The 27,050-nt window shown below is 38.0% G+C and overlaps 1 protein-coding gene and 1 long non-coding RNA gene across 4 annotated transcripts in view; one reads left to right on the top strand and one right to left on the bottom strand.

Moving 5' to 3' along the window:
• Positions 1–27,050, top strand: part of MANBA (mannosidase beta) — a 128,128-nt gene that overhangs the window by 61,458 nt on the left and 39,620 nt on the right. For all 3 annotated transcript variants that reach the window (XM_032333028.1, XM_032333027.1, XM_032333029.1), the window contains exons 8-11: positions 17,955–18,106; positions 20,298–20,415; positions 22,048–22,134; positions 25,652–25,819. In XM_032333028.1, the coding sequence (XP_032188919.1) occupies positions 17,955–18,106; positions 20,298–20,415; positions 22,048–22,134; positions 25,652–25,819 (525 nt within the window). The remainder of the gene's footprint in view (positions 1–17,954; positions 18,107–20,297; positions 20,416–22,047; positions 22,135–25,651; positions 25,820–27,050) is intronic.
• LOC116584546 lies at positions 383–15,595 on the bottom strand. The gene is made up of 3 exons (XR_004283226.1): positions 15,584–15,595; positions 15,235–15,242; positions 383–455 (listed from the first exon to the last, which is right to left on the bottom strand). It is a non-coding gene; the product is annotated as an uncharacterized LOC116584546 (long non-coding RNA).

Raw genomic sequence — 27,050 nt, 5'->3', positions numbered from 1 at the left:
ATCAGTGTTTGCCTTTGAAATTTAGATTAATGGTATAGACTAATTTCACATTTTGTAAGTGAGAAATAATACCTAATTGACCTTTCCAGGGTGGTTTTTACAGGGAATTCAGTACTTGCCAGCCCTAAATTTCTTCACATTTTCAGATGGTTTCAGACTTGCTAGTGTTTCAACAAGCAAGGAGTTGACAGGGGTCTCTTAGTCTAACTTCTTTGGTGGGAATGCGTCAGATTGGGGTTTCTTTCCTTGTCTTGTTAAACTGAAGTCTAGTTGACACACAATGTTCCGTTATTTCCAGGTGTATAATATAGAGTTCAGATAACTCTGTACACTATGCTGTGTTCACTAAGTGGAGCTACTGTCTGTCACCATGTGACACTCCTACAATACCATTGACTATATTCCCTATGCTGTGCCTTTTATGTCCGCGACTTACTCATTCCGTAACTGGAAGCCTCACATCCCACTCCCCTTCACCCATTTTACCCATCCTCACACCCCCTCCTGTCTGGCAATGGTCAGTTGGTTCTCTGTTTTTATGGATCTTGGTTTTTTTGTTTTTTGTTTTTTTTTGTGGTTGGTTGTTTTTTCTTTTCTGCTCTTATTTGTTTGTTCTGGCTTTTAGATTCCATGTGTAAGCGAAATCATATGGTATTTGTCTTTCTCTGACTTACTTCACTTAACATAATACCCTCTAGGCCCATCCATGTTGGCAGATTGGAATTTCTTTTTATTTTCTGTTTATTGTGAAGTATAACACACATACAGAAAACTCTACAGAACATGTGTGAAATGCTGGATGAGGGATTAGAAAAAGAAATATGTTACACTTATCCTGATCAAGAAATAGAACAATTGCTAGTACCTCTGAAGCTCCCCCTCCCCCTTTGTGAGCGTCCCCAATCACTGCGCCTTTGTCCTTCCCGAAGATCCACTCTCCTGCCTTCTCACTCTAGTGTACTTTTGTCTGTCTTTGACCTTTATGTACATGGAACCACATGGTATATATTCTTTTGTGTCTGGCCAACTTGGCTCGACATTATACTTGTGGTGTTTAGGTATGTAGTTATATATAGCTGTAGTTTGTTTATACTGTTGTGTTATATTTCAATGTATTATACATTCTACTGTTGAAATTTAGGTAGTTTACAGGTTTGGCTATTCTGAGTAATGCTACTATGGACATTATTATTATAATTATTTTTATGTTATGTTAGTCACCATACAGTCCATCATTAGTTTTTGATGGAATGTTCCATGATTCATTGTTTGCGTATAACACCCAGTGCTCCGTGCCGTCTGTGCCCTTCTTAATGCCCATCACCAGGGTCACCCCTCCCTGCCACTTCCCGCCCCTCTAAAACCCTGTGAACATTAATGATGATCAGTCAGAGCACAAGGTTTGTGCTGGGCGGGGAATCACTGGATCACAGGCGACACGTAGGTCAGCTTTGAGAGAGCCTGCTGAGCTGCCTTCCAGAGGGCTTAGGTTTCACTTCTACTGCCCATGCTCACGTGCCCCCCAGCGCTGGCTGTTGTGTCAGGACTTCTGTTCTCCTCACAGACACCTCCTTATCTCACCTCAGTGGCTCTGGTATCCTGACAGTTCTGTTGTTACCTTGGGCTTGCTCTATGTAAAACTGTTCCTATTTTGAAGCTATCTTATTGTAATCCATCTTGCTTCAGTTTTATATCTTTCATGCCTCTCTTCCACTGAGATTAGACATACTCATTTTAAAAAAGATTTTATTTACTTAAGAGAGAGAAAGAAAGTGCACACAAGCAGGGGGAACAGCAGGCAAAGGGAGAAGCAGGCTCCCCGAAGAGCAGGGAGACCTGACGTGGGACTCGATCCCAAGGCCCTGTGGCAGACGCTTAAGCAATTGAGCCACCCACATGCCCAGACATAAGGGTATTTTATTTTTTGTTTACTCAGTCTGTCTCAAGACAGCAGCACAGTTAACTCAGACAAAAAGTCCTTGGAGAAGTTAGGAATTTTGGATGCAGCCCATGCAGCAGAGATGTACTGGGTCTAATAGGAGGGGAAAGGGCTGACTACATTTCTTTGTGAACAGGGAAGAATATCTTGACATTCTTTTTGATGATATTTGATATTTGATAATATTTGATATTTGATAATATTTTTTTGACTGAATGACTGAACTTTTTTTATTGTTGAAAGGAATAACTTTGAGGTTATTCATACTGTAAGTATGAAGGGAGGTCATATGAAGAAAATATAGGAAATTTAAAAATAAATTAAAAAATAAAAGATAGGCATTGGGCTCTTATAAATTCTGTCCAATAAGTCATTTCACAGGGACCCTAAAGTGCAAGTTTGGTAGAGTCAGCTTGCTTTTAACAAAGGAAGTTTTGTGTATACGTTTAGTGGGAAAGGCTGCTCTGGGTAAATGAGATTAAAAAAAATCTTCCTAATCACTGTTTTGCCATCTTCTGCCCAGGTTAATTGAATATTTTTATCCTACTAATTGATTATACTGAATTCCTACCTAATACATGTCAAAGACATAAAAAGTACGTTTGAAGGACTATTACAGTTTAACCTTTCTAGAAAAATAGTAAATCAATTAGTTGGTATTTCTCGTTAGCACAACTTATTTTGTAAGAGTCTCCCATGTAGTCCGTGTGTAAGGTAAATCTTGCTAAAAGCAACAGAAAGCAGTTGTTTGTATTTGTCTTAGCATCAAGATTCTCTAATTAAATTATGTAGGGAAATAGACAATGTAGTAATATGTATTCCAGAATTAGAAATTATTTTGCGCAGTTCCTAAACCAGAAGAGATAAAAAACTGCCCCTAGCTATTACAATTAGAAAACGATGGAGATTTATTCCTCTTTTTTTTTTTTTTTCCCCAAATTTTGCTTTGTTTGTTTCTTAAGTTCCCAGTTTCATCTTTGCAGTATCTGCAGGGCAGAAAGAGAGCACAATGCCTGTGAGATTTTTTCTTTTCTTTTTCTTTCTAAATGCTGCTTTTGGCTCTTTAAAGACCTTAACAAGTACATAGCCAAAAAAATGTGGAATTCAGAATAATTGAGGTGTATTTCTGACTACTTCGTACATCTGATCAGTACTGAGAGTTAACAGAGATTGTGAAGTATGTCACCCTCTGTGGGTCTCTGGTTTCCTAGGGCAACTGTAACAAATGGAATAGCTTAGAACAAAAACAATTTAATTTCTCGTAGTCCTGGAGGCTCAAAGTCCAAAATCAAGGTGTTGGCAGGCCATGTTCCTTCTAAAGGCTCCAAGATGGATCTTTCATTGCCTCTTCCAGATTCTGGTGGTTGCGGTAATCCTTGGCATTTCTTGGCTTATAGTTGGGTTACTCAAATCTCTGTCTCTCTCATCATATGGCCTTCTCTGTGTATGTGTGTGTCTCTGCTTTTCTTACAAGGATGGCAGCCTTTGGATTAGGGTCTATCCTAAGCCAGTATAACCTCATTTTAATAACTAATTATATCTGTAAAGACCCTATTTGCAAATAAGGTCACATTTGAGTTTCTGAGTGATTTGAATTTTGAAGGACACTGTTCATCTCAGTAAATTTCCCTTTTTTTTTTTTTTTTAATATTTTATTTATTTGAGAAAGAGAGGGAGTGCACAGGCAGGGAGAGGGACAAAAGGAGAGGGTTAAACAGACTCCCCACTGAGCAGGGAGCCTGACTCGGGCTCGATCCCAGGACCCCAAGACCATGACCTGAGCCCAAGGCAGACACTTAATGGACTGAGTCACCCAGGCGCCCCCCACCCTTTTGTCTTTCCAACTGTCACATTTTAATTAAATATTTCCAAAATGGCTGTGGATAGCAGCTTACCCAGACTGGGTCATGGGAGCAGTTAGCCCTGGGTACAGGCAGTAAGTGGGTGCATTATGTGTATTAGTGTGTCTGGCAATTCTGTACAGTGTCAGTGATTAAATACTCTTCCCTGCAGAATCTTTTGTTGGTTTAGGTTTTATCCATCTGTGCAATTATTCTTGAGTTTTAATAACATATATGTAGGCTTCAATTAGTGCATTTTTATTATTAACTCTTTAATAAATGTTATATTCTACATGGACATAAATTTGGAGAACTCTTAGTTATATAGCTGTCCCCAGGATCATGGAGACTCAGCTGCATATAGTCATTTTGAAAGTAAGTTTATAATAGTTTAAAACAGTTTAAACTTGTTTTGGAATGGTTTGTGTCCCCAGTCTCTGTCTTCTTACATATTGTTGCATTTAAAAGTAGATTAGAAACAACAATAGCAGAGTGATTATAAAAAAACAGAAACTAAACATGAGCTACTTCAGTGTGACCTAAAGCTTAAAATTTTAATATAGAAATAATTGATAAGCTGAACTTGAGTAAAATTAGAAACTTCTGGGGCAGTACCTGGGTGACTCAATCAGTTGGGCATCCAACTCTTGATTTTGGCTCTGGTCATGATTTTAGGGTCGTGATATCGAGCCCCACATCAGTCTTCACACTCCGAGGGAGTCAGGTTGGAAGTCTTTCTCTCCCTCTCTTAAGCCCCTCTCCCTGCTTGCACTTGTGCTCTCTCTCTCTCAAATAAAAAATCTTAAAAAAAAATTCAGAACAACTTCTCTGCCAAAGACAATGTCAAGAGAATGAGAAAACAAGTCACAGATGGGAGAAAATGTTTGCAAAAGACATATCTTGTTAAACAAAATACACGAAGAACTATTAAAACTCAGCAGTAAGAAAATAAACCAATTTAAAAAAGGATGGACTAAAGACCGTAGCAAACTTGAAGAGATACAGATGGCAAATAAACATATGAAAAGATAACCCACATCACATGTCATTAGGAAAATGCAAATTTAAATAAGATGGCACTATACACCCATTAGAATGGCCAAAACATGGGGCACCTGGGTGTCTTAGGTCATGATCTTGGGGTCCTGCGTTGGCACCCTGCATCAGGCACCCTGCTCAGTGGGGAGTCTGTTTCTCCCTGTCTCTCTGACCCTTCTCCCTGCTCATGATCTCACTTGCTCACTGGCTTGCTCGTGCTCTCTGTCAAGTGAATAAATAAAAAAACCAAAAAAAAAAAAAAAGGCCAAAACCTGGAACACTGACAGTTCTAAATGCTGGTGAGGATATGCAGCCACAGGAACTCTCTTTCATCACTGGTGGGAATGCAGAGTGGGACATACAGTCAGTCACTTTGGAAGACAGTGTGGTGGTTTCTTATAAAACGAAACATACTCTTACCAAATGATCCAGCAGTTGATCTGCTTACTATCCAAAGGACTGAAAACGTATGTCCACACAAAATCTGTACATTGCTGTTTACATTAGGTTCATTCCTAATTGCCAAAAGTTAGAAGCAACCAGGAAGTTTTTCAGTTAAGTGAAGTGATAAGTAAACCTGGGGATCCAGACAATGGACTGTTTATTATTCAGTGCTGAAAAGAGCTATTACGCTCTGAAAAGACTTGGAGGAAGCTTAAATGATGATTACTAGGTGAAAGATGCCAGTGTGAAAGGGCCCATATGGCATGACTCCATGTATGTGACATTCTGGAAAAGATGAAACTGTGGAAGTGGTAAAAAGATCAGTGGTTGCTAGGGACTGTGGGGAGGAGGGATAGGGGAAGGGGTGGTGCGTACTGGATTTTGAGAGCAGTGGAACTACTCTGTATGACAATACAGGTTTATTAGTTGTAACTAATGTACCACCATAGTGGAGGATGCTGGTCATGGGGAAGACCATGCACTGTGGGGGCAAAGAGTATATGAGAAGTTTTTATACTTTCCCCTAAATTTTGCCATGAATCTTAACTGCTCTAAAAAAATAAAGTCTGTAAAAAAAAAAAACTTGGGGGAAAGTGTGAACTGAGATGTAGAATATATAATATTTTGTTTGGTAAGTGGATATTTGAATTGATATATGAAATATTTTACTAGTTTTAATATCTTTAGAATTGAAATTCTTTATTTATTAATTTTTTTCTTCCAAATTTTTATTTAAATTCTAGTTAGTTAATGTATAGTGTAATACAGGTTTCTGGAATAGAATTTAGTGATTCATCACTTACATAAACACCCAGTGCTCATCTAACAAGTGCCCTTCTTAATACCCATCACCCATTTAGCCCATCCCCATCCACCTTCCACCATCAACCCTCAGTTTGTTCTCTGTCATTGAGAATCTTTTATGGTTTGCTTCCCTTTCTCTTTCTTTTTCCCTTCCCATATTTCATCTGTTTTGTTTCTTAAATTCCACATATGAGTGAAATCATATGGTACTTGTCTTTCTCTGACTGACTTACCCCATTTAGCATAAAACCCACTACTTCCATCCATGTTGCAAATGGCAAGATTGCTTTCTTTCTTTCTTTCTTTTTTTTTTTTTTAAGATTTATTTATTTATTTTGGTGGGGAGGGACAGAAGGACAGAATGAAACAGACTCCCCTCTGAGCATGGAGCCAACATAGGGCTCGATTCCACAACCCTGAGATCATGACCTGAGCTAAAGGCAGAGGCTTTAACCCACTGAGCCACCCAGGTGCCCTGAGTTCATTCTTTTTGATGGCTGAATAGTATTCCATTGTATATGTATTTACCACATCTTCTTTTTTCATCAGTCAGTGAACATCTGGGTTATTTCCATAATTTGGCTATTGTTTATAGCGCTGCTATAAACAACAGGGTGCATGTGGCCCTTCAAATATGTGCTTTTTTATCCTTTGGGTAAATACCTAGTAGTACAGTTGTGGGATTGTAGGGTAGTTCTATCTTTAACTTTTCGAGGAAGCCCCATGCTGATTTCCAGAATGGCTCTATCAGTTTGTATTCCCACCAACAGTGTAAGGAGGTTTCCCTTTCTCCACATCTTCACCAACATCTTTTGTTTCCTGTGTTGTTACTTTTAGCCATTCTGACAGGTGTGAGGCGATATCTCACTCATCATATGGTTTTGATTGGTATTTCCCTGATGATGAGTGATGTTGAGCATCTTCTCATGTGTCTGTTGGCCATCTGAATGTCTTCTTTGGAAAAATGTGTATTCATGTCTTCTGCCCATTTCTTAACTGGATTATTTGTTTTTTGGGTGTTCAGTCTCAAATGTTCTTTATAGATTTTAGATATTAACCCTTCATCAGATGTATCATTTGCAGATATCTTATCCCCTTCCATCAGTTGCCTTTTAGTTTTGTTGATTGTGCAGAAGCTTTTCATCTTGATGAAGTCCCAGTAGTTCATTTTTGCTTTTGTTTCCCTTGCCCCTGGCAACATGTCTAATAAGAAGTTGCTGTGGCTGAGGTCAAAGAGGTTGCTGCCTGTATTCTTCTCTAGGATTTTGATGGATTCCTATCTCACATTGAGGTTTTTCATCCATTTTGAGTCTATTATTGTGAGTGCTGTAAGGAAATGGTCCAGTTTCATTCTTCTGCATGTGGCAGTCCAATTTTCCCAACACCATATGTTGAAGAGACTCGTTTTTCCATTGGATATTCTTTCCTGCTTTCTTGAAGATTAGTTAGCCATTCCCACAACTGTGCGAATTGTTAATTGTTTTAAAACTATCAGTGTATGTTTTAGTAGTGGCAGATATTAAAAAAACCAAAATGCCTTGGAATTCTTTTTTTTTTTTTAAGATTTTATTTATTTATTTGACACAGAGAGAGAGAGAGATCACAAGTACGCAGAGAGGCAGGCAGAGAGAGGGGGGAAGCAGGCTCCCTGCTGAGCAGAGAGCCCGATGTGGGACTTGATCCCAGGACCTGGAGATCATGACTTGAGCTGAAGGCAGAGGCTTAACCCACTGAGCCACCGAGGCACCCCTACTTGGAATTCTTTTTGTTAACACTTCAGATGCTTCATAGAGATCAAATCTAACTCTGTATAAAAGATTTGTCTGTATAAAAGGTGATAAGAATTGATATAAAAAAGTCATTCTTATATTTCTGGAAAGGCTGCAGCTGACCTCACAGAGGGTACCTTGAAACAACTGGATGCTTGTTTCATAAACCTCTGTTGTGGTCAGTGACAGGAGGGTGCTGCATATGTGGCCAATATTTGCGTTGGAGTTCATACAGGAATCCAAGAGATTAATCTCATATTTGATTTCTGTCTTCTGGAAATCATTCTCTGAACCTTGTGAAGTTTTCTTTTTGGGAAACATTTCTTCATGTGTGATGTTTTGTGAACTTTGGAAAAGTTTTATTCATTCTTTTAAATCTCATTGTTGGAAAAAGCTACAGAAAGTCTTTCCTAGATGAGATGGAATGCTCATTAGGAGGCAAGGATACAGTAAATTTTGAAAAGTTAATGTCCACTTTGAAGTACTCTGTGATCCAAAGACATGTGGATGCATGAGAATCCGCTTAGATTTTGTCCTCTGCTACTACAGTTTTCCTCTTTTGAATTATCTTTCTTTTTTCCTGTGTAGAATTTTAGTTGAGGTTAATCAGATACAAACATTATTCACAAATAGCCAGAATCTGCCTTGAACAATGTACAGTGAAATACCAAGCTTTCAAACTTCTCTTTGAAGATAAGCACACAGAAATTTTGGTGAAGGCTATTTACTGCGCAACAACAAAATGTAAGGAAATGAACATTTACATAGAAAAAAAGAATCAAATTCTGAAGAAGAGTGTCAGGGGGAGCAACAAAAGATGAGCTCTTACAGTGCCCAGAGGAATCGAAACAGCTGTGTTGAATACCCCAGGCATTTTCACCAAGAACTGGATACTTGTTCTAAAGCAGTAGATCAAGTAATGTCTGTGTTCACGATCATGTAGGCATTTTCTTTGATTTTGCTACTTTCAGAAGGCATACTTTTCACCCCAGAGGCATTTGTAAATACTTGGAGTGGTTCTCAAAGAAACAAAGGCATGGGTACTACTGCATTTTTTGGAATTTAATGAGAAGTGGGATTTTCTATGAATCTCTGTCAGACTTAACTTTCTGTCTAATACTTCCCCCAAAATATTTGCATATTTTGGGCTTCATTTGAAAAAAATGAAATTTAATAAATTAAAATTAATAAAAAGTGTTCCTCTGTCAACTATGAAAGGATAGATTAACAAATCTGGCTTTATTCTTTATAAAGCATATACACACAAAGAAGATCAGTTTTGACAAAGTTCTTGACATTGTTAGAAGTTAAGGCTCAACATAACGAATACTATTCATTTCTATAATGAACTGATATATGGAAATGTCATTTACTTTTTTCAAAAACACTAATATAATTGAGTACATGAATCTGTTACTTTTCCTTTTTCCTTTTTTTTTTTTTTTTTTTAAGATTTTATTTATTTGACAGAGAGAGCACGAGCAGGGAGAGTGACCGGCGGAGGGGGAGAAAGAAGCAGGCTCCTTGCTGAGCAGGGATCCCGATGCGGGGCCTTGATCCCAAAACCCTGGGATCATGGCCTGAGCCGATGGCAGGTGCTTAACTGACTGAGCCAACTAGGGGTCCACTTCTCCCTTTTTCTACTCTTTTATTTTACTTAAAAATGGTATGACTGTTCATATGAAGTTAAATAAAGGAAAGTGTCTGCATTTCTTTTCTGGATATTATCATTATCCATTTCATTTCATTATTATTACTGAAAATAATTTTGTCATAGAGAAGAGGGGGTTTGTTAAACAGTGATTCTGTCTATTCTGTCAGATAAGGGAATGCACCTCTGGCCACAAAGATACCAGGCAACTGTGCTGGTGTAAACTTGAAGATGTCACCTTCTGGTTGCGCTTGCTGCATGTTGCTAGGGCTTGTGTGGTCCTGCACAGGCCTGTGTGAGGACAGCTCTTTGTGGAAACCCAGCACATGTTTTCTCAGTGCTTCTGCCTGTTAAAGCACTTTTAGAGCAGACAGAAATGTGGTTGCTTGTCTCTAAAAATACTGTAATGTAATGTAAATGAAATGACTCGTGTTTTTGGAAATTCATGAAAATTATTTGAAAAGTAAAAAAAGTAGTAAAAAAGTAGTTCAGGTAACATTTGTCAATATTTGGAAATAAGATTTTTTTAAGAAGAAAATTACTAGTATCTAGTGATACTATGACAGCATTTTTTTTTTTTTTAAGATTTATTTATTTATTTGAGAGAAAGAGCATGAGCAGGGCAGAGGGAGGGGGGGAGAAGCAGACTCCCCACTGTGCAGGGAGCCCCGACTGACCCAGGGCTCTATCTCACCACCCTGAGATCATGACCTGAGCCGAAACCAAGAGTCAGACGTTCAACCCACTGAGCCACCCTGGCGCCCCAACTATGGCAGCCTTTTTAGTATTTGATTGCAAACAGCTGAGAGGCGATATGCAGTTTATGACTCAATGATTCATTACATCATCATCTGGTCTGCCAGAGAAAGAAATTTGAGAAGCACAGTGTTATCAGTCACATACCTCTTAAGCCCTTTAGTTAAGATATTCGTAACTCTTAGTCTAAAAAATGTGTTCAGTTGTTCTGTACTTTGAGTTAGTCCTTCTATTTCAAAAATGTAATCATTAAAGCTAATTTAAAAACTTACCTGGTGACTTGCCAGTGGAATCTTCAACTGTAGATAGACAAGTTTGCAAATTAAAAAGTTTTAAATGCAGACTGCTTGGCTTACACATTTAGGTTCTTAGGTATTTTTTTTCTACTTTTAGACAATATTTTTTTGAGTTCTGTAATATAGTTTTGATCTTGTAATTCCCTCTTGATGTAAATATATTCTACTCAGGGAACTTTTCAAAAAGCCTCTTTCAAAGCTCATTATTTCCTTGGAAGTAAAATACCTGTTGTAGAAGAAGGCTTTTATATTAACCTGTCAGGACTCCCAGAGGACATGGGGAGTTACTGTCATAGATCCAGCCTTTAACCTGTCGGGGAATTTCCAAAGGGAAAGGTGCCTGGTAATTCCTGCTTCACCTCTGAGGACTGTCAGGTGCTTTAGGGTTTACTTTGACCTGGGCCATAAAATTGTTACTGCAGGAGTGGAAGATAGGGATAGCTGCTTTTCATGAGAAAAAAAATTTTTTTTTAAGATTTTATTTATTTATTAGACAGACAGAGATCACAAGCAGGCAGAGAGGAAGACCGGGGCGGGGGGGGGGGGGGGAGTAGACTCCCTGCCGAGCAGAGAGCCCCATGTGGGGCTCGATCCCAGGACCCTGAGATCATGACCTGAGCCGAAGGCAGAGGCTTAACCCACTGAGCCACCCAGGCGCCCCTTCATGAGAAAATTTAAACAGAAAAGAGAAAATTGGGGCAGATGAGTTTTATCATTAATACTATTTGTAGCATTAATTGGTATAAAGAAGTAAGTGAGTTCTGTTTTCTAGATTAGTGATTCTCAGTTTTTTTTGGACTCACAATCACTTTACATTCATAAAAATTATTGAGAACCCCAATGTACCTTTGTTTATGTGGGCAAATTTTAAAACTGAGGATTAAATATTTACTCATTTCAAATCACAGTACCAAATCCATGACATGTTAATGTGTGAGTTATTTTATGAAGAATAAATATATTTATAAAACAGAAAATGTAGTGAGAATAATGACATTATTTTACATGTTTACAATTCTCTTTAATGTGTTGCTTAATGGAGGATGGCTGGATGTTCATCTGCTTCTGCATTCAATTTGCAACATGTTGTTTTCATTGAAACATGCGAAGAAAAAATGATCTTACATAGGTATGTAGATGGAAAAGAGAGGAGTCCTTTAGTAGCCTTTTCAAATGATCGAGGCCGTTCTTTGGTACTGCAGGAGAACTTAAGCAGTGGTGGTTTCTTAAAGGTTAGTTGCAAAGTGGAATCTGAAGCCATTTTAAAAAACTTTGTACTCTGTTACATTAAAATCTGTTGGTGTATCTTACACCTTTAATGGATTTTTAAAATTATTATTTTTTTTACTGAGACATAGTTGACAGCATTACATTAGTTCCAGGTATACAGCATAGTAATTTGACAACTGTGTAACTTATGCTATGCTTACAAGTTCAGCTCCTACCTGTGACCCTACAATGTTACTACAACACTATCTGACTGTATTCTCTGTGCTATACCTTTTATTACCATGCCTTACTCATTCTTAATGGATCTTTTATGTGATATCATAACGTAGTGCATTGGTTATTGGAAAAATATTAGTGTCTTAAGATATCCAGATGTTTCCAAATACTGAAACATTCCATTATATAGTATCACATACACATTTGTTAATATCACACTGATGTTACTCAAAAGTCTTTAAGTATTGGGAAGCTCTCGATCTCATGGGAGTAGATAAAAGTTTTCCTAAATCCTAATTTTTACCTGTAAGTTTGAGTTTTATCCTTGTCCACAATACTTTCACTTATCTTCCTTGAAGTGACAAGGCTCACCTCATTCATTTTCAAGAAATGTCTGCCAGATAGCCAAGTCTGAATAACCGTAGTTTGTTTGGCAGTTCTTTCCAGTGAATATGACGTTTCACGAACCAGATGACTAATTCAGTTTACAACTCAGGCAGTGGCCCAGATGCTTTTCCTCAAGAAATCTATTTTGTGGGACTTCATCCGTATTTCCCATTCTATCATTTTTTCATCACACAGACTGTTATAACGATGTCTGCTCAAGGTTAGGGTTTAATAGAATTAGTAATTTTTACTGCTTTACCAAGGACATTCTTAAGTGAAACTGACTTTTTTTTTCCTGATGATGCTTGAAGGTGAAGGATACAGTTAGGTGAAGATACAGTTAGCACAGTTGGGATCTACTGCCTTGATTTTTGTGGAGGTGCCAGGAATTGTTACCCACCACTGCCTTTGTAACGTTGGGGCAAATGTTGTTAACACACTTGTTGCTAACCTTGAGATTCAAAGAAACTATTCAGTACTTTGAATATTTCAGCATCTCTTGTATTCTGTTGCCAAAGATTTACATAAAAGAAATCTTTGATGATTCATTCTGCTTATTAACAGACAAATAAAAGCAAACAGTGAGTCCATCATTCTGGAGATTCATCCATTTCTCAGGCAAACAGTGATACTTCAGATGAGGGATCAGCTCAGTATCCTGTTGCAGCTAAATCTTTAATTGGATGACTTACTGTATCACTGCCAAGTGACAGTGCTGTGATTTCATTTTTTGACTTTTTATCTAGTAGGCATTCAGCAATGTCAACTGTAAAACTCTGTCAGCTAATATGTGTGCTTCTCATAATGAATTGTTGAACACTACATCAAAAACTAATGATATACTATATGTTGACTAACTGAACATAAAATGTGTGTGTGTGTGTGTGTGTGTGTGTGTGTGTGCATGCTTTTCCAGCTGTATAACATAATGAGTCCTGTAACATGCTCCAGTGACTCTTTCATTTCTGGTTTGAAAGCATTATAATATAATATAAAATAATATATTAGAGCATAATAAACAATGTTTGCCTTTTAAAGAGCTTATCTTTTCTAAAATCTTCCATTCTTTTTTCTTTATATGAAAAATGATGGGTCTCAAAATGATACTGCAATTTAACAGGCACCATAAGTATTGTTTTTCAAATGTTACATTGCATAAGGCACAGTAAGATAAATTATTAACAGTTATAAAGTTGAGGGAAATATGGATTGCATCACAATTTCATTACTTATTTGTAATTTTACCCAATTTCTTTGGAGTAGGTTCTTCCCTTCCATGAATCAGCAAACTCTAATAATGTTGGGCACCTGGGTGCCTCACTTGGTTAAGCATTCAACTCTTGATGCCATTGCAGGTCTTGATCTCAAGGTTGTGAGTTCAAGCCCTGCATTGGGCTCCACATGGGTTGTGGAGCCTACTTTAAAAAAAAAAAAAAGAGAGAGAAAGAAAACTTCTGATATGTCAATTTCATTTTTTTTTCCATCATTTTTTAAATGGAGACAATATAGGTGTAGGTTGAGAATGTTAGTCTTATAGTTGCAACTCAAACTTATGAAAAAGCATATTTGAAATACTTCTTTAGAATAAAAAATACTAAACTGTAAAATGAATTTCAATTAAAATTAAAATTCATTTTCATTTGAAAACTTAAAAATAACGACTGTGAAACAAGTTAACAAATGGTACCTAATTCTTTTGTGTTTCTGTGTAGGTTGCAAGGGAAACTTTGAGATTCAAAAGGAGCATTTATTGAATGACAGTGAGGTTACAGAGATTATAGCAGGAATAACCAGACACCACTACTAAGAACACAGTAGAAGCTGAGAACAAACTGAGTTAATATCTGAAAACTCACCCCTTTAAATACTAAACCTCTACCGTAGAAGTAGAACACACCAGAATATGCAAGCATGCATTCCATTAGCCAAAAAAGTGATGTCATCACACATCATGTAATTTCTGGAAAGGCCATACATTCAGAAGAGTGAGAGAGTGAAAAAGGCAAATAATATTTTATTTTATTTTTTATTTAAAGATTTTATTTATTTATTTGACAGAGATAGATCACAAGTAGACAGAGAGGCAGGCAGAGAGGGAGATAGAGGGAAGCAGGCTCCCTGCTGAGCAGAGAGCCCGATGCGGGACTCAATCCCAGGACCCCGAGATCATGACCTGAGCCGAAGGCAGCGGCTTAACCCACTGAGCCACCCAGGCGCCTGGCAAATAATATTTTAGCTTTACTACGGAAATAGTTTCGAACACAAGGATCTCCTACAGGATTCCAAGGGGTCCCATGTAGCCCCCAGCCATACTTAAAGAACTGCTGTTCTAGATATTTGAATCTACCCCTCAAAGTGTTTTCAAAGTATCTGTGAAAATCGCCTTACATTTTTTACATTTGCAACCCTAAAGCAGGTATGGTAATTCCATGTCAAGATCCTCCTCAACCAAGCCTTATTCTGTGTCTTCTCATAAAGTTAATTCATATCTTTTTGTCTTGTCAGAGTAATAAGGGCAAGGGTAAGAAAATAGAAGAACGGTGAGCACTTTTATTTCGTAGAATAAGGTGATTAATTCATTTATTTATTTTAATTAGAGAAGAAAAGCATAATCTTGGTTCAAGGCGAGGCTTCATTGGTGTACAACCACTTCCTCATTCCTTGATCCAGTTTATGACTGAAAGGAATGAAGATTTGGATAAAAACCTCAGTCTTCTCTATCTGGAGTCTTGCTGCTCATGCTTAACTGCTTCCGCTTAACCTGGCTAGAGTGTCCCAGGGACAAAGGTCTCAGCTTCTTCTCACTCAGTGGTTATAATATTGGAGTGTGTGCTCCTATTCTGTCTTCCACTTGGAACACCACTTAGATCTCTAGAGCTCTCTCAAACATTGAGTTTAATGTGATGATTAGTTGGGATTAAATTGCCCGTTAAACGAAATGATTTTACACTAATGTGCTATTAAGATTGGTAAGTTGTTAAATTGTGAAATACTCTGTGCTATATGTCTTTTTTTATTAATTAATTTATTTTCAGAAAAACAGTATTCATTATTTTTTCACCACACCCAGTGCTCCATGCAATCCTTGCCCTCTGTAATACCCACCACCTGGTACCCCAACCTCTCACCCACCCACCACTTCAGACCCCTCAGATTGTTTTTCAGAGTCCATAGTCTCTCATGATTCACCTCCCCTTCCAATTTACCCCAACTCCCTTCTCCTCTCTAACACCCCTTGTCCTCCATGATATTTATTATGCTCCACAAATAAGTGAAACCATATGATAATTGACTCTCTCCACTTGACTTATTTCACTCAGCATAATCTCTTCCAGTCCCATCCATGTTGCTACAAAAGTTGGGTATTCATCCTTTCTGATGGAGGCATAATACTCCATAGTATATATGGACCACATCTTCCTTACCCATTCGTCCGTTGAAGGGCATCTTGGTTCTTTCCATAGTTTGGTGACCATGGCCATTATTGCTTTAAACATTGGGGTACAGATGGCCCTTCTTTTCACAACATCTGTATCTTTGGGGTAAATACCCAGGAGTGCAATTGCAGAGTCATAGGGAAGTTCTATTTTTAATTTCTTGAGGAATCTCCACATTGTTCTCCAAAGAGGCTGCACCAACTTGCATTCCCACCAACAGTGTAAGAGCGTTCCCCTTTCTCCACATCCCTCCAACACATGTTGTTTCCTGTTTTGTTAATTTTGGCCATTCTAACTGGTGTAAGGTGATATCTCAATGTGGTTTTAATTTGAATCTCCCTGAGGGCTAATGATGATGAACATTTTTTCATGTGTCTGCTAGCCATTTGTATGTCTTGATTGGAGAAGTGTCTGTTCATATCTTCTGCCCATTGTTTGATATGTTTGCCTCTTCCATGTGTGTTGAGTTTGAGGAGTTCATTATAGATCCTGGATATCAACCTTTTGTCTGTACTGTCATTTGCAAATATCTTCTCCCATTCCGTGGCTTGCCTCTTTGTTTTCTTGACTGTTTCCTTTGCTGTGCAGAAGCTTTTGATTTTGATGAAGTCCCAAAAGTTCATCTTCGCTTTTGTTTCCTTTGCCTTTGGAGACATATCTTGAAAGAAGTTGCTGTGGCTGATATCGAAGAGATTACTGCCTATGTTCTCCTCTAGGATTCTGATGGATTCCTGTCTCACATTGAGGTCTTTTATCCATTTTGAGTTTATCTTTGTGTACGGTGTAAGAGAATGGTCGAGTTTCATTCTTCTACTTATAGCCGTCCAGTTTTCTCAGCACCATTTATTGAAGAGACTGTTTTTTTCCACTGTATATTTTTTCCTGTTTTGTCGAAGCTTAATTGACCATAAAGTTGAGGGTCCATATCTGGGCTCTCTACTCTGTTCCACTGGTCTATGTGTCTGTTTTATGCCAGTACCATGCTGTCTTGGTGGTCACAGCTTTGTAATAAAGCTTGAAATCAGGTAACGTGATGCTCCCAGCTTTATTTTTGTTTTTCAACATTTCCTTAGCGATTCGGGGTCTCTTCTGATTCCATACAAATTTTTGGATTATTTACTCCAGCTCTTTGAAGAATACCGGTGGAATTTTGATCAGAATGGCATTAAAAGTATATATTGCTCTAGGCAGTATAGACATTTTAACAATGTTTATTCTAACAATCCAAGAGCATGGAATGGTCTTCCATCTTTTTGTATCTTCTTCAATTTCTTTCATGAGTGCTATATGTCTTTGATTCTAAGATGCATATTTTGGCACATGTTAACACTGAAATTAGAGTGTGTTTTCTATTCAGGATGCGTAGTTTAACTGGTGGGATTTCCCCTGATTTTGTGAAATAGTATAAGTTTTTGTTCTAACTTTGAAATGTTATCTTCAAATATATGTATATATATATTTTTATAAAAGAGATTATTTATTTATTTGAGTGGGGGGGCAGAGGAGGTTAGAGAATCCCAAGCAGTCTCCATGCTGAGCCTAACCTGGGGCTTGATTTCACAACCCTGAGATCATGACCTGAACTGAAACTGAGAGTCAGATGCTTAACCAACTGAGCCACCCAAGCACCCTTCAAAATAGAAGAATGGTGAGCATTCAAATATATTTCTTTTGATGGAATTACAAATGCCTGTTTCATAAGGAAGACTAGAATATATTTCCTCTTTAATAGTTTCTATATTTTATATCTATTAAAAGATAGAATCTGGCAATAATTATATATATATTCTGAAATATGTACTTCTACATTAAGTGCTTCATAGCAAGTAGGAAATTAACATTAAATATGTTCATGTAAATTGTTCAGAAATTTGCTTTCCTTTTTAAAAATAAAATCTCTTGTGGGCGCCTGGGTGGCTTAGTGGGTTAGGCCTCTGCCTTCGGCTCAGGTCGTGGTTTCAGGGTTCTGGGATTAAGCCCCACATCATGTTCTGCTCAGAGGGGAGCCTGCTTCCCCCCACCTCCAGCCCCCGCCTACCTCTCTTCCTACTTGGGAACTCTGTCTGTCAAATAAATAAAATTAAAAAAAAAATCTCTTGTTTATGTTTTAAATTTGATATTCATTGTTTAATTTTGTTCATAAAAGGTTTATTTTAGGACAGTGGAACTTATAGAAGAGCCCATTGAAGGATCTCAAGGTCTGAGTTTCTATTTCAAAATTAATGGATTGCCCATATTTCTGAAAGGCTCGAACTGGATCCCAGCAGATTCATTCCAGGATCGAGTAACCTCTGACTTGTAAGTTATGATTTTTTTATTTCTTGTTTTTCTTTTTATTAAAAGCCCCCAAAGCTAAAGAATTACTCCTTTTTGTTTTCTTTGGTTGCAGTGGAAGGAACTGAGAGGTAAGACAGAATTCTAGGATGATGGAAACTTTAGAATGGAAAGGATTTTTAAATCATACATTCCATTTTCACAAGCTATAGATAGTCTTAACAAGTCTTAACAGCTAAGTGACTTGAGACTGCTGAAACCATCCAATTTTTAGAAAACTATTATATATTTCCTCTGGAGGAACAAGAAAATGACTAATGCACATTTTGGATAGTTAGTCCCTGAAAAAAAAATGATTAAATTTTTTTTTAATTTTTCAAAAAATACCTTAATTATTTCTGTGCATTCTTTTTTAAAAATGGAAACCCATATTTCCTTATTCATTCTAAGCTATTTGTATATTCCTTTACTTTTACCTTAGTAAAAGGAACCAAAAAAGCTTTACAGTTTTAAATCTAGAAGAAAATTTAAAGTGTTTATCTGAAGCTATGAGAATAACACTTCACAAGAGAATAATATTTCCTGTTTGTGATTACCAACTGTCTTTGTGATAGTAAAAACAAACTTTGGGAAGAGAAATAAACACAGTTAACTTATTTACATACGTATAAATATGCATTGTACCATATTATTTGGTGTTTAGAATTTGCCAAATGTTGTAGTAATTTGCTTTTACTTTAAACATATTGTCTTGAATTTCACATGAAAATGAAATTATTCTCCCAACATAGACACATAATTTGCTGCTTCTTTTCCTTTTCATCTCCTTGCTCCTCCCATTTGGCTGGTTTGGACAGTGACTGTTTAGTACAGCTGGGCCAACTAGTATACCTGTTGAAGCCCAACACTCTGGGTCCTTGGCCGGCCAGTGGTTGGGGGCTTCTTGGTTCCTCTCTGGGCTCTGTTCTGGAGATGCAAAGTAGATGTTCTTAGAGTGGCTATACATTTTCCTGTGGGTAATGTGAATAGGAATTGGAAGAGTCAGAATGGAAATTTAATTTACTAGAGAAAGAGGAATAGCTGGTACCCATGATGGTTTGACATGATTTTTTAACTTTATCATGGTATAAAAATGATACATATTCTGTAGAAATTATATTTTGAATTTTGATCTTGTCCTGGGCTAACAACGGTACAGGATTCCTTTGTGATGCTGGGCAGAGGCAGAAGCCGCAGCCTCCCAGTCAGCCACGCCAGACTGAGGGTCAGCAACTGATATGGTCACAACCATTCTGTACCCATATACCCATTCTGTGTTTTACTTTCAGTACAGTATTCAGTCCGTTCCATGAGATATCAATACTTTATTATAAAGTAGACTATGTGGTAGATGATTTTGTCTAACTGCAGGCTAATGTAAGTGTTCTGAGCACATCTAAGATAGGTGAGGCTAACGTGGGATATTCGGTAGGTTTAGGTGTGTTAAATGCATTTTTGACTTACAATATTTTCAATTTCCAATGGGCCAATTGGAATATAATCCCGCCGTAAATTGAGGAAATTCTGTACTGGACTGGAGGAATTGAAAAAAGGAAATAAGAGTAAGCTGGGTACTACTATGCAAACTTTGGTTTTTGTCTTAAAATTTGAAATGGTTGTATAAAATCAGCTCATACTTCCTAAGGTTTACAACATTTTTTTCTATAAGAATAACTAATAAAAAATTTAGTTTGAAAAGCAGTATGATAACAGTGTGAATTTAGAGGGCAGAGAAAAGATATAACCTACAATTTTTCCAGGTGTGTTTATGTGGTTGCAGTTAATATTTATATAATTTTGTCTCACTTTCTTCACCTAGCGTTATATCCAAACCATAATTTTAGAACATGTTTTTCTAAAAGAGTTTTGAAACATATTTATCAACACCATGTGTGTTTTTTTGTGTAAAGATTTTATTTATTTTTTTATTTGACTTGAGGGAGAGCACAAGCAGGGTGAGTGGTAGGCAGAGGGAGACAGAGAAGTAGGCTCCCCGCTGAGCAAAGAACCTGATGCGGGCCTCCAACCCAGGACCCCGGGATTGTGACCTGAGCCAAAGGCAGACGCTTAACCGATTGAGCCACCCAGGTGGCTTCCACCATGTGTTTTTAAAATCTTTTTTTTAAACATCCCCAGATTTTCATATTAACACTTATTTTTACAATTTCTTCTATAGGTTACGGCTCCTTCTGCAGTCTGCTGTGGATGCTAACATGAATACTCTCCGGGTTTGGGGAGGAGGAATTTATGAGCAGGATGAATTCTATAGACTCTGTGATGAACTAGGAATAATGGTGGGTAGTTGACAGCATTTTATTGATTGATATGTTACTATAGCCTCACTTTGAGTACCTATGTTCTGAGTGAGTGCTATGGCTTGTTCCTTCTTTTCTCAGAGCCAGCACTGATATTCTGGTTGTTTTTTTGCAAAGGAATAAATGGCATCTTGCAAACCCAGAACCATAGTTGATGGTAAATATCATAATTATTTAATTATTTTTAAGTAGTAGGCATTCTGTATTTGTAATTTTCTTTTTGATATAAGGGTATGCATAAACAATTTAAAAATTTTAAATTGAAGAAGATTTAACAAGATCTAGAGAGAAGAAAAATAATAAAATTCAGTGAAGAAAAGCTATGCATAATATTACTACCAAGTACTCCAGGCGTGTTTTGCATTCGTGAGGGTTAAGCACAGAAAATAATATCTTTTAGTTCTGGTATTATAGTTCTAAAATATAAAGCACTCCATAGAAGAATAGTAATTACAATATTGGCAGTCCCAATGGTCATGATAGTGTCACAGTGTTCTATAATACTTACTGAGGATCGGGCATTGTTCTCAGTGCTCTGCTTCTGTTATTTTCTTTCATCTTCGTGCCCATCCTATGAAGTAGTTACTGCTGTTCTCCATCCCCATTTTATCAGTAAGGAAATGGACAAGTGGAAGAGAGGTGAAATAACCTTCTCAAATCCACACAGTGTATGTGGTGGCACCAAATCAGTGACTCAGTCGACTGATTTGGGGCCTGGGCCCTGCGTAATAACAGCCTCTCTAGAAATGAACTTATGTGGGGTACCTGGGCGGCTCCATTGGTTAAGCGTCTGCCTTTGGCTTAGGTCATGATCCCAGGGTCATGAGATTGAGCCCTGCGTCATTCAGAGCCTGCCTGGGATTCTCTCTCTCTCCCTCTGTGACACCCCCTGCCCCACACTCGCACACACAGTCTGTCTCTCAAGAAAGAGAGAGGTAAAGAAAGAGAGAAAAAAGAACTTAATGTGGTTTCATCAAAAAATGTCCATGTAGTAATCCTTTTGGCCATGAAAAGTTAGTTCTTTTTTTTTTTAAATATTTTATTTATTTATTTGACACAGAGAGAGGATCACAAGTAGACAGAGAAGCAGGCAGAGAGAGGGGGGAAGCAGGCTCCCTGCTGAGCAGAGAACCTGATGCAGGGCTCGATCCTATGACCCTGAGCCGAAGGCAGAGGCTTAACCCACTGAGCCACCCAGGCGCCCCCAAAATTAGTTCTTTTATAAACAATCTGGCCCATCTCTCAACAGCAAATTCCCAGTGAAAATTAAAGTATTGCGAGTGAGGAGGAGCTGGGGGAAGGTTCTTTTCAAATTTCATGTTCCCCTCAACACACTCACTGTTTCCTTCTTTGAATTCCCTTTCCTTCTCTTTCTTTTCTCCCTACTTAACATTTTCTTCTCTTGGGTTCCCCCCACAGTTTTATGCTGTTCTGGAAGATCGTGAGGTCTATATGAGAGCCTCTCCCACTGCCTTAAAATGGTTACACTCAGCAGGCTAATTTGTTTTTTCATTTGCCTGAAAGATAATTCCCCAGAGTTCAAAATGAAGAATTTCTTTCTGTGTAATAAAGTCTATGGAAGTTCTTTACTGCTCTTTATTGGTTTGATAGGTATGGCAGGATTTTATGTTCGCCTGTGCCCTTTATCCAACCAATGAGGACTTCTTGAATTCGGTGAGAGCAGAAGTTGCTTACCAGGTATGTCATTACCATTCCAAGAAGAAGGAAAATGCTTTTGTTTCATTTGTCTTTCGTTAAACCTCTCCTCATTTTTTATTTTTGTGTGTGTTTTTGTTCTCCTTACTAAATCCCATGAAAATCAGTCAGATAATTGACTTCCTAGGTGATTCCACCCAGTCTCATGGCTTTAACACCACCTATATGCTGATGACTTTCAGATTTAAAAATTTAAAGTGATTCTTGACTCCTTGATTTCTTTTGCATACCGTATGTACACACTTCTATTTATAGATCTGTAAGTGCGAGGAAGTGATTACAACCTAGCTGTGTCCATCAAAAGGACTAGGACAACCTAATAATATGGTGTATCCTTCTATTGAAATAATTCTTCCCATTAAGAGAAGGGGCTCTCTGGGGCACCTGGGTGGCTCAGTGGGTTAAGCCGCTGCCTTCGGCTCAGGTCATGATCTCGGGGTCCCGGGATCAAGTCCCGCATCGGGCTCTCTGCTCAGCAGGGAGCCTGCTTCCTCCTCTCTCTCTCTGCCTGCCTCTTTGCCTACTTGTGATCTCTCTCTGTCAAATAAATAAATAAAATCTTTAAAAAAAAAAAAAAAAAAAGAGAAGGGGCTCTTAGACAAATGGCCGATTCCAGGTCTGGGGCAGGAAGTGTAATAGATGACCCTGGAATAGTTGGACTTAGAGATACCGACACTATCAAAGATATGTTAAAAAAACTTTGATGAGAGTCTCACAAACCAAAAATGGGACAATTTGAAACTCAATAAGGATGTCAGTGGATTGAAATCCATCAAGCAAGTTAAAATCCGTGATTTTGTTGTTACAATGTCTGGGGATGTACATTTGCATGGAAAACCAAAAGAAATGGAAGGAAGTGATTACTGTAATACAAGATAGTGGTTACTGTTGGGAGCAGGAAAGGACTATAATTAGAAAGGGGTATATGAGGGCTTCTGGGGTTATCTTTCTTGATCTGGGTGGTGGTTACGAGGGTGATTGTGTTATAGTAATTTAGTATGTCATAATTTTTTTTATATCTATGTTTTTAAATTTTTTTAAAGATTTTATTTATTTATTTGACAGACAGAGATCACAAGTAGGCAGAGAGATAGGCAGAGAGAGAGGGGGTAGGGGAAGCAGGTTCCCCGCCAAGCAGGAGACCGATGTGGGGCTCAATCTCAGGACCCTGAGATCATGACCTGAGCTGAAGGCAGAGGCTTTAACCCACTGAGCCAACCAGGCGCCCCTATGTTTTATTTTTTTAAAAAAGGTTTAAAAAATACAAATGAATCATCTCTGGCTGAATCCTCCAGATAAAGACACCGGGCATTTCCTGTCTCTGCTGGTGTCCCTGGCCCCATCAAGCACCCTCTTCCCAACCACCTCTCTCATTTTCTTCTGTCACGTCCTACCTTGAGCATGAATTTCTCGGTGGGGAGGGGCAGATCCTTTCTATATTTGCAAGTCTAGATCACAAAATTTGCCCTGTATGACCTATACCACACTTTGAATCACTTGTTCAATGTTTTGTTTCCCCTGCAAGTTTGTAATCTCCCTGCGGCCTCGGGGACTGTTCCTCTCTGTATCTGCACTACCGGGCCAGGTTTTTCATCAGGAATATGAATGGATAGATGAGCTTAAAATATATTAATTATAGTTATGTAGGTTGCAGACATTTCAGTTTTTTAAACATTTTTTTTCTCATATAAATAAATTATGGTGTCTATGTACCTTCAATTCTTTTATGTATTATTAAACAGGAGAGCTTTTTATGAAGACTTTGTTAAAATTTTAAAGGAAAGCTTGTCAAAAATTCTAGGTCAGTTTGAAGGGTATGTGTAGCACAGAGTCACTGGAGCTTTCTGCCTCTTGAGTATTTGTGTTCTTCTTCTTTTTTTTTTTTTTTAAATTTTATTTATTTATTTGAGGGAGAATGAGAGAGAGAGAGCATGAGAGAGGAGAAGGTCAGAGGGAGAAGCAGATTCCCCAAAGAGCTAGGAGCCCGATGTGGGACTCGATCCTGGAAGTCGGGGATCATGACCTGAGCCGAAGGCAGTTGCTCAACCAACTGAGCCACCCAGGCGCCCAAGTATTTGTGTTCTTGTGCCAGTCAAACTTGGTAGTAGCCGTCACGTACCTGGGCATGCACAGAGACAAATAAAGGAAATAGTATTCATAAGGCTGGGTTAGAAAAACACAAGACTGTAATTTTTAAGAATGAGATAAATCCCTTTAATGCATGCATCCTTAATGGATCTCTGTGTCATGTAGGAGATACTTGGCATCTTGAATGGAGGCCACAGTGAGAACATCAGCTGGGATCACTAATTATGATGAGTGATCATAGTGATCATTAGCTGGGATCACTCCAATTATGCATTTCATGGAAGAGAAGCTATAAATACCAATATGGTTATTTTGCTAAAATGGGTTCCAGAGGAGTTTTTCTTGATTATTGACTCACTGTGTTCTCCAAGAGATTTAACTGTCCTCTTCTGCCGGAGTCCATCTCCCAGTGTATCCGAAGAACTGGATCCTTCCATCTTTGTGTAGGGCTGGTTACAGAGAGCCCAGGTCACGCAGGCTCAGTTCTTAGGGCTGCAGGATTTTCAGACAGATTCTCTAATTTCTTCTTCTATCTTCAGATATATTCAGTAACTTACTTAACCTTAGTTGATTTCTCAGGACATGACACTGATAGTTATTTCTGGAGATACCCTCTTTTTTTTTTTTTAAGATTTTTATTTATTTATTTGACAGAGATCACTAGTAGGCAGAGAGGCAGGCAGAGAGAGGAGGAAGCAGGTTCCCTGCCAAGTGGAGAGCCCTATACGGGACTCGATCCCAGGACCTTGAGATTGTGACCTAAGCCGAAGGCAGAGGCTTTAACCCACTGAGCCACCCAGGTGCCCTGGAGATATCCTCTTGATGTCCTTATCCTTTTTCCTTTAGAATATTTCACATATTTGTCTTTAACTTACAGAGTATCTCTGGGAACTCTCTTGGTTTGTAAAACCCTCTCTAGCTGTCCTTGCGGTTTTCTGATCTCAGTGGAGACCATGACAACCTCTCAGTCCCTCTTTCAGCAGAACTGGTTGTCCTTCCTCGTTTGTTTCTTCACACAAAACTCCATCTTGCTCTTGAGAAACTTCTCTGTAATGTAATGTCTCCTGCCCTTTGTATTTCTTAGAGCCTTTTCTTGTGGCAAGTCAGATAACAATGAGGTTGATTTATTTTTCTTTTTTTAATAAAAGGGATTATATTTTCTTCAGGTTTTATACAGTAAAGAAGAGGAATCCTATCTTACTGGTATTTATAAAATCTAGGTAAAAAGCATCAGATTTCTTAACATGTATTCCTGCAGGTAATGTTACAAGCTATTTTCTAATGAGTTTTCTGTACATAAGAATTTATGTGCAAAAATGCAATGGCTATCATTTTATGAATCATTACAGCTCTGAGGCTTTTTTTTCTTGTTGATTATTGCAAAATTGTTTCATGTTTTCTGAAATTTTAGATCAGGAGACTGAAATATCATCCCTCCATCATCATTTGGGGTGGAAATAATGAAAATGAAGCAGCACTGATGATGAATTGGTATAATATCCCTGCCAGTGAACTGCATACCTATATCAAGGACTATGTGGTACTGTACGTGAAGAATATTCGAAAGATTGTCTTGGCTGTAAGTAATGATTTCTCATGTAATAGAATTTAAGAACGTGTTTTGAAAATGGATCAGTTGGAATATTGATGTAGTATGTTTTTATACTCCTCCCTCCTTAAAAGATTTTTATTTATTTATTTATTTATTTATTTGAGAGACGAGAGAGCATGAGAGGGTAGAAGGTCAGAGGGAGAAGCACACTCCCTGTGGAGCAGGGAGCCCTATGCAGGACTCGATCCTAGGACTCCAGGATCATGACCTGAGCTGAAGGCAGTTGCTTAACCAACTGAGCCACCCAGGAGCCCCTGTACCCTTTTTTAGAGCAACCTTCAGTAATACCATTTTTATACAGAACAGTCCATTGTAATGCTGCAGGATGTGAATGGATTTATGGGTTATGGGCTTCTTTGAGGATGAACTTAATCTGTGGAGCTTACCACACATACACCAATATGGTGTTTACATCTGCAGATTGTCATGTACTCTTTTCTGGAGCCCATCTATGGAACCCCAAATGTTGAGAATTTCTACTTTGGATGACTTATCCATATGCTACTTTTTCCTTCCTTCCCTCTTTCCTCCCTCCCTCTTCCTTCCTTCCTTCCTTCCTTGTTCTCAGTAAATATAATGAATTCTATGAATTACTTTCCTGATGACAGACTAGTTCTAGTATAAACTCTGTCTAGCTATAATGCTTTGTTCTTTTACTCTGTGCTAGATTTGATTTGCTAATATTTTGGATAGAATTTAAAAATTTATGTTCATAAGCAAACTCAGTCTATGGTAGGAATTGTAAACTCAAATGCCTAGAGGAGCCAAATTTGTTTTAAAAAATTAAGTAGAGTTGATGAGGTTCATAAAGAGAGAAGGGGGGACTATGGTAATAGCAAATGAATGCTGGGTCTCATTTATATTGAGTATTTTAAAAAATGCTATCTAAACAAAATTTTTTGTGAAAACAAAGAGGTAACCCATGGAATGGGAGAAGATATTTGCAAATGACACTACAGACAAAGGGCTGATATCTAAGATCTATAAAGAACTCCTCAAACTCAACACAAAACAGATAATCACATCAAAAAATGGGCAGAAGACATGAACAGACATTTCTCTAAAAAAGACATACAAATGGCTAACAGACACATGGAAAAGTGTCATAATCATTAGCCATCAGGGAGATTCAAATCAAAACCACATCGAGATACCACCTTACACCAGTTAGAATGGCCAAAATTAACAAGACAGTGAA

This window comes from Mustela erminea, chromosome 2 (genome assembly GCF_009829155.1).
Source record: "Mustela erminea isolate mMusErm1 chromosome 2, mMusErm1.Pri, whole genome shotgun sequence".
Classification (NCBI taxonomy): domain Eukaryota; kingdom Metazoa; phylum Chordata; class Mammalia; order Carnivora; family Mustelidae; genus Mustela; species Mustela erminea.
This window is presented reverse-complemented; position numbering and strand designations above follow the sequence as displayed.